The 12,534-nt window shown below is 48.3% G+C and overlaps 1 protein-coding gene across 1 annotated transcript; it reads left to right on the top strand.

Annotated features, from left to right (window-relative positions):
* Positions 1-3,131: 3,131 nt before the first annotated feature.
* Positions 3,132-12,243, top strand: LOC128342574 (uncharacterized). The gene is made up of 13 exons (XM_053289990.1): positions 3,132-3,209; positions 3,401-3,438; positions 3,713-3,829; positions 3,962-4,041; positions 4,389-4,479; positions 4,617-4,700; positions 5,355-5,459; positions 5,822-5,894; positions 6,273-6,314; positions 6,411-6,596; positions 6,936-7,041; positions 9,036-9,127; positions 9,652-12,243. Exons 2-10 carry the CDS (start codon positions 3,424-3,426, stop codon positions 6,413-6,415), a joined length of 612 nt encoding a protein of 203 aa, XP_053145965.1. The 5' UTR covers positions 3,132-3,209; positions 3,401-3,423; the 3' UTR covers positions 6,416-6,596; positions 6,936-7,041; positions 9,036-9,127; positions 9,652-12,243.
* The last annotated feature ends 291 nt before the right edge of the window (positions 12,244-12,534 follow it).

Below are 12,534 nucleotides of genomic sequence, written 5' to 3'. Positions count from 1 at the left end.
TGAATGGGAGACTAGCACTGTAAGAGATTCCCCTTAGGGGATGGAGCTGCTCTGGGAAGAGCAGAAGGTTCCAAGTCCCCTCCCTGGCTTCTCCAAGATAGGACTGAGAGAGATTCCTGCCTGCAACCTTGGAGAAGTCGCTGCCAGTCTGTGTAGACAATACTGAGCTAGATGGACCACTGGTCTGACTCAGGAGATGGCAGCTTCCTATGTTTCTATGACAGCAGAATGTATGAGCTCCAAAGGACACTGTGTGTCTGTGTCTGTGCAGAAAAGCTGGGTCTCACCCCTTGATTAAGTAAGCAACACTGACCCCTTGTGGCAGCTTCTCTGCATGACTCCACTTGAAAGTCCTTCCTAATGCCATTTCCCCCAAGCTCATTTATCACATGGATTTGACTATGTGCTAGTCTTTTAGGCCATATGGTCGAACAGTTCTTGTGTTTGCATGAGGCTGCAAGCCTGGCCTGTTCAGTTACACAGTCCAGTTGAAAAAGCACATCTTTATTCATATAGGCTGTCATCATGAAATCATCCTTCTTAGCTGATGTAGCAAACTTTGTCCTGCAAAGTCACTTTGCAACTTTGATTGACTCCATCTCCCATGGAGATCAAGTTACTCTCCATATCAGGGACTAAGAGGGCATCTTGGATCAAAATCTTTTCCATTTCCCCATCCAATTGCTTACTAGACAGTTCAGCAGTTCCTCTCCTGGATGAATAACTATTTTTCCCATCAGCAAACCAAACAGCAACTTTGTCATTTTTGTCTAAATCTATCAACAGTTGAGGGGAATTCAGGATGTTTGGGGTAGCGCCTGAATCAATAACAAAACGATTCCTCTCATTCCTGGTTGCTACAATGAAAGACCTCTCTCTCTCTCTCTCTGTTTCCCGTTCTTTCAATCCAACCTGCTGTTTGCTTCTCTGTCTGTGAGAAACGGGTATTCTCCTTTCTATTGTGTAGACAGACTGTCAGTCATCTCTGGAGCTATGCTGACCAGAAACAGACTTCCCCAAGTCTTCAAACGTCATCAGGCAATGGCTGTGCTGTTAACCATAATATCAGTTGTCAGCTCTACAGCCCTATGAAAGCAATGTAGCTGCAGCTAATAGCAGCGAGCAATGTTGGTATCCAAGCAGTTGTGGAAAGCTAAACAACACTTGAGATTGACCCTCATGGTTGCCCACTCGCCCTTTTTAGGACAGGGAACTCCCTCTACTTGTAAACCTCATGAGCTGGTGAGGACTCAGCCGTTAAGAGTTCAGAAAACTTTCACTCTCCACCTGAAAGAGACATCCCACTTCTCAGAGAAGTTTAAGGTCACCCCTTCAAACCTGCACATACACTTCACTCATGCCATTTCCAGACTTCTCTTCCTTGGGTGTGCACCCAAACGGACCAGCTCCAGCATCCATGAACTCATTCTTCTACCTGAATATTGGACCCTCCAGGTATGACTGATGCATGGCCTCCAAGCAGGTTTTGAAGTATGACTCCAGAGGCAGCATGGAGAAGACAAGCGGCTGCCTCTCTGTGGTTGACTGCTGCACTATTACGTCAGTAGCCTCCTCCCTCCTTCACTTCCACTGGGTCTCCTCCTCTCCAAGCATGGGAAGGAGAGCCCTGCTGTTCCCCAAACAAGAGGGTCCAGAGGGAAGCCAGGCAGCTGTTCAGAGCTTCCTTCCACTTGGGGCATCAGCTCTTGGCTTTGAGACTCAGAGGGAGGGAGGGAGAATCCTGCTGCTGCCTCTTCCGCCACCCTCCGCTGAATAATGCCAAAGTCAGCGATGAAGAGGCAGAGCGGAGAAGGCTAAGCAGCCACGGACCTGCTCCACGCTGCCTCCTGGCAGGCAAGTGACAGCATCGCTACACTCTGGAAAGAGCAGAGAGCAGTGGCCAGAGGGCAGAGCCAGCAAAGTGATGTGTGTCCCCTCAGGTGAGAATCAGTGTCAGGATTGCGCTGAAGGAAGGAGTCCCCGTGTCGGGCTGAAACAAGAGCACATCCCAGCAACCAAGGTGGCTCTCAGGATGAATGGCAGTGGGCGGAGGTGGAGGGGTCTGCTCTGAGGGGCCTGTGGTGGTTTTGCTTTCAACATAGTGGGGAAGAGAGTCCTCTGATTTCTCAGATCAACAGACATATGAACAGGAAGGGTGAGGTTTGGAAGAACTTCTACTACTACTACTACTACTACTACTACTATTGATAGACCGCTTTTCGACACAAGTTTCCAAAGCAGTTTAAGTGGAGTAAGAATAAAGGAATAAAGATGGCTCCCTGCCCCCAAAGGCTCACAATCTACCGAGAAACCTAAGATTGACACCAGCAACCGCCACTGGAGGGTTACTGGGCAGGGGGTGGGTAGGGCCAACTGCTCCCCCGTGCGGCCTCTGTTCAATAAAGAGAATCAGCCCTTTGAAAAGGTGCCTCTTTGCCCGCTTGGCAGGGGATGCCTCCAAGTCCTGAAGCAACCACTAGAGACAAGAGGACCAATGGCCATTGCTGAGGCTCATGACACATCCTCTTTTATGACACCTCCAGGGCTCAGCTGCTCTTTGTGGGTGAGTTAGGCGAGGAGGGAGGAGGCGAGGTGGAGAGGAGTTGGAGAGATAGCAAGGAAAGAGTGTATTAGAGAGTCCGTTTCTGTTTCTGTTTCTGTTTCTCCATCTATTTATTCATCTATTTGTTTATTTATCCATTTATTTCTTTATCTATTTATCCATTTATTTATCCATTCATTGTTACAGTTAGTGTTAGTGTTTGTTATTTTGTTGCTTGTTGTTTGTTGTTTGTTTGGGGTGGTTTTGGGAGGGATCTAGGGGGGGAGGGAGGGACAGTCAGCTTTTAGTAAGAGGAGGGATAGTTAGTCAGGGGGGAATAGTTAGACAGGGAGGGAAATGGGGGAGAAGATGAGGAAAGGCTTCTTTGCACGGTTAGTAGGATTCCATAACAGCTTTGCCTTGCTCCCTCTGTTCCCGGACAGGTCTGACTAGAGACCCATTCTCACCTTCTCCCTGCTCTCTTCTAGGTTGCGAAGAGTCTGCAGATGCTGCAGAAAGTTCTTTAAGACCTCCCCCAGCAGTGACTCCGAAAAGGGCAAGCCCCCCAGAGGGAGGTTCTGGCCACGAAGCAAGCGGGTTGAGCCGACTCCAGCGCCACCGCCAACTCCCTCAGGAGGCACCCCAGCCATCTCCGGAGTCACCATCGGTGAGGAGGTGCCCCAGGCTCCTGGGGAATGGTTGGGACTGGGGCTGACCCTTTGGGGAGTATGGGACAGCTGGTGCTTGGGAGCCCGGGAGCCAGCCTGAATTCCAACAAAGGGAATTCCCGTTGGTTAATTCCTCATGGGAATTCAAGTCCTGAATCCCCCCTTCCTTCCCATTCTTCTTCCCTTCCAGGTCTGACAACTGTCACGGAGGAAATGGACAGAGCTGAGGTAGGGAACCTTTGAGTAGAAGGCCTTCCTCCACAGAGCTCAGGACATTCCTGTGAGAGGCATTTCTTCCATCCGGGATCTGGGAGCACCCACTCTCTGCTCGGATCCTTTTCCCAGTTCTGCACTCTCCCTGAGCTGCAGAATATTCCATGGAGCGGGTGGTGTCCCCAGAAAGGACTTGAGAGCAGCCCACCAAGTAAGGGTGCCCGCTCCATTTCCAGGAAGGCACGGAGAGTCCTTCCATCACTAACAGTTCAGTGCTTCTAATTTTCAGGTCATCTTCAGCTGGACCCAGTTCCTGTCCGCAGTAATAGAAGACGTCAAAGACATCAGGTCGCAGGGTGGTCAGCTTCTGACCTATGATAAGGATGAGGCTGTGGAAGCCGTACTGGTGAGTGAGATGTAGAATGGAAGGGAATGCCCAAGCGAGGGCTCAGTCCAAAGTGTGTGTTTGGGGATGGAGCTATAGCAAGGAAGTCCGTGGGTAGTGACCAACTCTCTTCTGCTCTTTGATCTCTGCCAGGAAATTATGGAGGATGTCAAAAAGCATCCAGACCCTGGGTTCCTGCTGCGGTTAAGCCTGGACGCCGTCACGGAACTCACGTATGCTTATAGCCCACGGGGATTAAATAGGAGGGGGTTGTGTCAGGAAAGGGCAGTGGCAAACCAGGCCAGATCTGTAACTGGATCGCCCCTTTCCCAAAAGATGGCCATTAATGTGAAGGTTTTTCTTTTAGAAAGAAATCTTCTTAAGTACTATGGCCTTTTGCGAACCAGGGCCTCCCCAGACGGGGACTGGTCATTTTTGGAAAAAAGAAGGGAAACCATCACAGACCTGTCGTCGTTTTTGACGCTTGCTGGGTTGCCATGTTCCTCTTCTCTAGAGGAGCTTCCATTGGCTGGATCACCAGCCCTCCTCACACTACGAAATCTCATCTTTCTCCCTCCAGCAAAATGAAGCCACCTATGCCCTTCAATCTCAAGGCAGCAGTCCTCAACGTGGCGGTGTCCGGGCTGAACCAAGTGGACCCAGGGACCCAGGTAAATTCTTCTTGGGCTTTTTTCTCTTGCGAAGAAAACGTGATACCACTGTCAGTACCAGTGATTTTTCAATGATGTATTCTCAAGACCGGTTGTGTCTCCTACTCATGACTGATCTTCTCTTTCCCCCCTCGAAGGAGAACATGGCATCCTTTAAGAAGATGCTCAGGGGGCTGCTGGAGGAGGCCCCCTCTGTCTACAGCACCATTGGCATCTTGAAGGTAAGCGCAATGAAAGCCCTATTGGGACGTTAAGTAGTAGATGCGTGAAGGTGTCTGAATGCTGGTACGTGCATGACAGTAGTTGCATTTCTTTTCAAAGTGAACCTGGGCACGGGCCCCTCACAGGCGTGGTACAGAGAGGGAGTGTCAAGCAGTGCCTGTATTCAACAGCATGTATGAATTGCAGTCCCTGTGTCCAGATCTGCCCCTGTGCACTCTCCACTCGTGGTCCGAGTGTGCAACATAAGGTGTGAATGGGGCTTCTGTCTTCATCCTCTCCGACATCCGAACGTGGTCTGACAGAAAGAGGCAGCAGACCCCATCCACTTTGTGTATTCAAGATAGGTCACTTCCTTATTAGAAGCCAACTGGCTGAGAAGACAGAGAAAACCATCACTCCCATAAGCAACTTTCAGAAATATTGATCAACTTTAGAAATGACTTCTAGAATTCTGAATGACAATTCAGAAATATGCCAACTTTATTGGGGGGGGGATATTTATATGGAATTAGATCCTCCTTAGATTCCTTTGGGACGCAACCAAGGGATGTTCCTGTAGTGGAACAAATTCCTTCCGGGCTTAGCTCTCAGTAGCATGGCAAGGGATGATTTAGGCCAGTGCAATGACTCTGAGCTGCTGTTTCAACCCACAGGAGCTCCACAGGTATATTGAATCAGAGGAGCCCCGGCTGCAGGCTCTGGGCCGAGAAGCCTACGTCTACGTCCTGCAGCATGTGGCCAGACTGCCCAATGTGGAAGTAAGTACCCTGCTGTGGACATGGCTTGGCTCTGCTTCAGCATCCTCTGGGACCCCTTGTCAGCTTCCAGGTTCAGAAGAAGACCTCCCATTGGTCCCTGGTCACACGGGGGCTGCCTGGCAGCACACTTGCTGGAGAGGGGCTGTTTCCACTGCGGCTCACCGAGGAAGAGGAGGAACAGGACAGAGCTGTCACCCGCCCGCACCCCATGTCTCTTCTGGCTGCCCAGTGCCCAGAAGAGCCACACTCCATCTTTGGGAATCCTCAACTTTGTTCCCAACTGGATCATCTTCAATTCTTCACTGCTTTGGATATGGTGTCACACTGACATGAAAAAAACATATCCGTCTTTATTTCTACAGCTGACCACACACAAGGCTCTCTTGCGCATTGAAGATGACTTGACTCATCATTTGATTAAAAGCACCATCAAAGGTAATGCCAATTTCCAGGGAAGTGGGGAGGGCAGAACTGTCTCCTTGGAATCCCAGAATGGGCCTGGGCGACAAAGGTCATCATTCGTCCAAGGAGCCCCAGTTTTGCTCTGACTTCTCTGTGGCAGGCCTCCCGAGTGGGCATGTCTCAAACTCCCAACCCCTCTCACATGGGCAAACACGGTTCTTCTTGGGAAAGTCCTTGCAGCTAACCTGCGAGGTCTGGAAGCCATGCTTGTCTTCCGCTTTGGCAAGCCCAGTGCAAGAAGTGACCCATTAGAACCTCCTCATTTATTCAACTTGGACCTGTTCCTCCTTAACTCTTCTCTTAGCCAATTGAAAGAAGAAAACCCAATCTTTTCTCTTCCTTTCCCTTCAGATGATCTTGTCCTGGAGGACTTCAATGAGGAGGAGGAGTTTGGTAATTGTATGAGTATCAGAATGGAGCGGGTGGGAGTGGTTGAATAGCCATTTGAGCCGGAGACTCAATCTTTTGTCTTTTTGTTTGGTTTTCTAGGCTGAGAGAGAACAACTACTACAACAATAACAGAACTTGAAGTTACCAAGTGGCAGTAGATTCAGGACAGACTGCTTTGCACAATGCATCTTTACGTCGTGGGATTCCCTTCGAGATGTCGGGAGTGCCACCGGCTTCGCTTAAGAATTACGCCAATTAACGGAAGATAGGTCTGTCGATAGACAGGTGAGCTCTGAGGAGCCCGGTGAAGGATTGCAGGTATCCCTTTGAGGGCTGGATGCTGAGGAAAAACAGACGAAAGAACAGGGAGAGGCGGAGAGGACTTGCCCCAGCTTGTGCCCCATTTTATCCTCCGATACAAATCTCTAGAAAAAAGATACTTTCCCCCTGCTTAGTTGCCTATGTGCCGTGAGCTTTTGGAGTTGCTCCTTGTGAATGGGTTGGTTGGTGGGTGGGGTATTTTTCGATCTCCCCTTTATGATACTAGTTGGAAAGAAAGTCACTTCTGCTGTATTAGATTGACTGGCCTGGATCATGTGACGTTCTTTCTTTCTTTCATGACAGGCTAGAACTACTGATGGATGGGCTAACAGTCCAAATTCCAAAACAGCCATCCCAGTTCCTAGAGGAAAGGTCTCTCTCTCTCTCTCTCTCTCTCATTTTATTGAATGTAAGTACAAATAGCTGGCTCTTTCTTTCAGGTTTGAGGTCATTCAGTAATAAGTCTTCCCCAATGAAAACTCTTTTGAGGGTTACAATTTTATGTTTTGTTTCCCCCCAGTGTTATAGTAGTGTTGCTTGTCAAAGTGAAAGTGGCTCTCATATGGAAACCCTGACACCTTCTGTGCACACGTAAGAACAGGATCACTGGTTCGTGTTCCCATATGGAATTGTACACAAACATTGAACGCAGCTCTAAACCACCCAGGATCCACCAAGCCAAGTGTCGTCATATACGTTGGCCCACCCGGCCTCAATGAACCTCCTGTCTTGGCTGCTGTCTTTGACTCAGCAGATCCCCATTTCTGTCATCCTGATTCCATCCCTTCGGTCTTGTGTTCCAGACAGCAATCGTGTGTAGGATCTGTAAAGCTTTTGCTCAAATTCCAAGCACAGTGGTCTCACCCTACAGACACACCCTTCAGGTTACTCCTGAAATGGGAAACATGTTCTTTGGCTCTAATTTCATTTTCTGACATTAGAAACCGGATAGATCCAATTTGGAAGTATTTATTCTTTATAATTTATTCTATTTCTATACCGCCCTTCCAAAAATGGCTCAGGGTGGTTTAAACAAAGAAATAATAGATCAGTAAGATGGATCTCTGTCCCCAAAGGGCTGACAATCTAAAAAGAAACATAAGACAGACACCAGCAACTGTCACTGGAGATACTGTGCTGGGGGTGGATAGGGCCAGTTACTCTCCCCCGCTAAATAAAGAGAATTACCAAGTTAAAGGTACCTCTTTGCCAAGTTAGCAGTAGTCGCTATATTACTTCTTATGTGAAAAAGGTACATGATACAGAAACCCAATATTGATGCAAAGCAAAGAATTCATTCAATGGCAAAATCATTTTTTATTATGAACATTTTGCCTTTCCATTATCAAAATGATGTGGTCGCTCCATCCATCAATCACATGCGTGCCACAAAGAAGCAGTTCTTTTCTGCCCGCATTGCTTCTGCAAGCTCACGTTCAGCAGAGTCGTCTCGAGTTGTGAAAGGGTTAGTACATGACCCTCCTCCCTTGAATGAGTATTTGGATCCATCAGTTACCCACTTTGACATTTTAAACGAGATGTTTGCAGATGAAAACTCTCTTCAAACAACGGAACTAGACTCTACAGGGCCTACTGTGGCGGTGTCCGGCAGCTCCTCTTGCACAGTGAAATTGGATCATTTTCCATTTGTGAGAGCGGAGGATGTGGACAAGCTGCTTGGGAGACTTCACTTCACTACCTGTTTTCTTGATCCTTGCCCAACATGGCTTATACCATCTAGAAAGGAGGTGATTGGAGAAGGTCTTGGAAGCATCATTAATGCTTCTCTGAGGAAGGGCAGGATGCCTCCTTGCCTCAGGAAGGCCATGATTAGACCACTGTTGAAGAAACCTGCATTGGATCCCATTCTAGGCCTGTCTCCAACCTCCCATGGTAGGGCAAGGGGATTGAGAGGGTAGTGCCATCTCAGCTCCAGGAGTCTTGGAAGAGGGAGATGATCTGGGCCCATTTCAAAATGGCTTTCGGGTGGGCTATGGGGTTGAGAAGGACTTGGTTGGCCTGTTGGGTGATCTCCAATTGGGAATTGACAGGGGGAGTGTGAGCCTGTGGATTCTCGTGGATCTCTCAGCCGATCCTTTTGATATCAGTGAATCATGGCACCTCCTGGAGCGCCTGAAGGGGTAGGGAGAGGGGTAGGGAGTGAGAGGCAGCGCTTTGCAGTGGCTCCACTCCTACTTCTCATGTAGGTCCCAGATGCTGTTGCTTTGATATTGTTGCTCTTCCAAATGAGAGCTATTGTATGGGGTTGCACAGGGCTCCATTCTATCTCCAATGCTTTTTAATATCTACATGGATCAGTGCGGGGAAATCGTCAGGGATTTGGTGCAGGGTGTTACCCATATGCTGACACCCAATCCTCTTTCTCCATGTCAACTTCATTAGGAAATGGCCTAACTTCCTGAAAGACTTACCTGGAGTCCCTGATGAGCCGGATGAGGGAGAACAAACTGAGGCTGAATCCAAGGAAGACAAAGGTACTCATGGTGGGAAGTTGGGACATAGGAAGTGGCTTAGATCTGCCTGTTTTGGATGGAGTTACACTCTCCCAGAAAGAGCCCGTATGTAGTCTGGGAGTACTTCTGGACCCAAGCCTCTTCCTGGTCTCTCAGGTTGAGGCAGTGGCCAGCTTAGGCTGATACGCCAGCTACGTCCATTCCTGGAGAAAGACCACCTGGAAACAGTGGCGCATATGCTAGTAACATCCTGCACTAGTGCCATGCACTGTACGTTGGGCAGTTTCTGTCTGTAGTATGCCGAATGTATGTAGAATACAGCAGCCAGGCTGGTCTCTGGGGCTTGGGCCCAAGCTATTAAAGGAAATGCTGCCTTCTTCATGAACCCTGCTGCTGCCTATTCAGATCATCTGGGGAGGTTTGGTTGCAGTTGCCACTGGTTCAGCTGCTGCTGACCCAAAACCGAGCCTTTTCTAGGGTTCCCCAGGACTTTGGATTGTGCATCCTAACTAAATCAAGTGTTTCTATTTTCTTTCTATTCTCAGCATTTTTCACCAACTACAAATGAAAAGATTCCTCAGCCAATGCACACACTACACTGTGCTGCCAATAGAGTGTGGCCCGTGAAGCTCGTCACTCCCACCCTGATATCTCTACTGCCTAAAGTCCACAAAAAAGTCTCAGTCAGCAGCTCTGATTCCAAAAAAGCTGACTTGGGTATCTACAAACCTTAAGTCTGCACAGTGACTTCCGGGCCAAGACAGGGATCATTACCTTCCCAACATAGACTCGAGAGACCGCTCCACTCCCAACAAGGGAGACCCCAGAGAAGTCACACCAAGATCACCCTCCGATCCTGAAGGTGACATCGACAAAGCACATATGGAGGATGATACCATCAACACTAGCTGGTCTTCTCAAGACCGGCCGCCTCCGGACTGAAAAGAGTCTCCTGCACGATACCAATGATCTAGAAGAGACCCTACATGATACCAACACTCTCCAGGCCACAGGGAATCCCCTCACCATCTGTACTCTCCAAAACACTATCCCATAGGATTCGGCATATTGCTACTGAGAACCTCAACACTGAGACTACTCTCCATCTGATCATGCCTGATCGTTCCACTAACTTCTTGGACGGCAGATCTGGCATTGGTGATAGAGGACGCTATCTTCACCCTTGCTCTTGGGCTCCACATCGAAACCAATATCCAGGGAGATTGGACCATCCAGACGCTCGGTCCCGATCACATTCTCCTCAGCACTGCCGGTCTTGGTCTCAGTCAAGAGATAAAAGAACTCAACCACCTAAGCAGCCGCACCTTGACCCTCTACCACCAAATTCCTGAACTGAAGAATCCGCCTCAGAGGAAGATGCTGAAACAGCTTTGGACATCGCATGGGGTTCCACACCTTCAGATCCAATTGAAGATCCCAGGCCTCTGTCTCCCTCGGAGTACCTGAAGCTCTTTCAGCACCTGGAGAGAAGAAAGGGAGGGCCAAACTGAATAGCATGCCCTACCATTTTTGAAAAATGCTGGAACCCAACTTGCCCTCATACATACAAAAAATGATATTCCCAAGAAGGTGTTAATTCTCTTAGAAGGGTCATTCATGTCGAGCTTTGGCTGGAAGAGAATGGATGGCAGAAGAATGTTTTTCAGAGCTGTGTAGTTATTGGGACCATTTTCAGCATTTTTAAAGTGCCAAAATGTCTTCAGAATCCAGCTACAGAATTCAGCTTCTTGAGTCTCAGCTTTCTGTCCCTCTTTGAAACAAAAAACCAATTTCTAGCCCCTGTGATTTTAGAAAGGTACGCAAATGGTTCTTAAGAGGATGTTGATACTGTTGAAGGACCCCTGGACCTTGAATGCTGAAGGACCCTGCTAACGGGGCAAAGAGGCACCTTTTTAACATGGTGATTCTCTTTATTTACCGGGGGAGAGTAACTGGCCCTATCCACCCCCAGCACAGCACCTCCAGTGACTCTTAGGTTTCTTTTTAGATTGTCAGCCCTTTGGGGACAGGGATCCATCTTATTTATATATGATTTCTCTATGTAAACTGCTTTGGAAACATTTGTTGAAAGCGGTATATAAATATTTGTTGTTGTTGTTGTTGTTGTTGTTGATTTCCAGTGTTCAGAGGCCACAACTTCATGGCTGTGTACCCTTCCCTTTCCATTCCTATAGTCAACAGAAGCACAATTGTTTTGTTCAAAGTGAGAGAAATAATTGGAAGGGGTTTAATTTGCATCAGTTATCTCATCGCAGAACTCAACCTTGCTTGTTGCCGAATTTAGGCTGTCGGTGCACACACAGAATTGAGGCTGACAGCACACACAGTGCTGCCTGCATGCAGTTCTTCCACAAAGCAGCATCATAAGAGGTTGTGCTCCAGTTCATGGCAAGGCTTTTTTAAAAACTGCATTGCCTTAACCCTCCTCCCCTTTATGTTACATAGGTCCCTGTTTTCCAAATCCACACTCTGTTGGACCGAGTTCATACAACTCAGGGTACGTGTACCGCGTGAAGCCCTCCAGTACATCGAAGCCAACCATGGAAGATACCTGTGCAGGCATGAAACTGGAAGACCTCACTACCCAATGTACAGCCCAATGGGATCTGGCCCATTGATGAAAGGGAAGACGTCATTCAACTCTACTGACCTGTCTATAAGACACAACAACCTCGAATAGGGATGTCCAACTCAGGGTCCGTGGGCTGGATCTATCCTGTGGCGCTCCACTGTCCAGCAGTCGAGCAGGTCCAGCTGATTCCTGCCGTGAGTGCCGCCACATTCCCTGTCTTCCCTCTCGCCAGCACCGCTGCAGCGACCGCTGAGCAGGGGCCAGGAAGTCCATCACCAGCATGGCCGAGAAGCGGCCCTTATCCAGCCCTTCTTTCCCCCATCAGGAAGTCATGGCCAGAAGAGGTTTTCCCTTTTGAGATGCTTTCTTCATTTTGCCCAACAGACCCAATAAAGGATGTATTAATTGCAGGATTTTGTTTTCAGTATCATACAAAAATTGGTGTCTTTCACATTTTCACACCAAGCAAGGACAATAAATGATTTTAATGTTTTATTTTTGTTTCATGTGTACTGTTTATTGTAAACCTCCCAGAGACATACGTTTCGGGTGGTACATAAATACGTTCAATAAAATCAATCAATCGATAATGTAACTCTGATCCTGGAATCTTATTTTCTCTCTCTCGGAGTAGTTCTTCAAACTGGCCATCATGCAAGCACATCGCTTGGAGCATGTGCAGGCAAGGCGTCAGCCTGGGCACTGCTGCCTCCGCTCCTTCCATAAAGATCAACTTTCAACACATTTAACGGGTGGGGAGCAGGCCGTGCCCTTCCTTCCAGTCCCCCTGATTGATTGGGTAGTGTCTCAGAAATTGGTGTTTCTGCCTCTTCCA

The sequence above is a fragment of the Hemicordylus capensis genome, chromosome 2 (genome assembly GCF_027244095.1).
Source record: "Hemicordylus capensis ecotype Gifberg chromosome 2, rHemCap1.1.pri, whole genome shotgun sequence".
NCBI classification, from domain to species: domain Eukaryota; kingdom Metazoa; phylum Chordata; class Lepidosauria; order Squamata; family Cordylidae; genus Hemicordylus; species Hemicordylus capensis.
The sequence above is the reverse complement of the archived record's forward strand: the minus strand, read 5'-3'. Positions and strand labels throughout refer to the sequence as shown.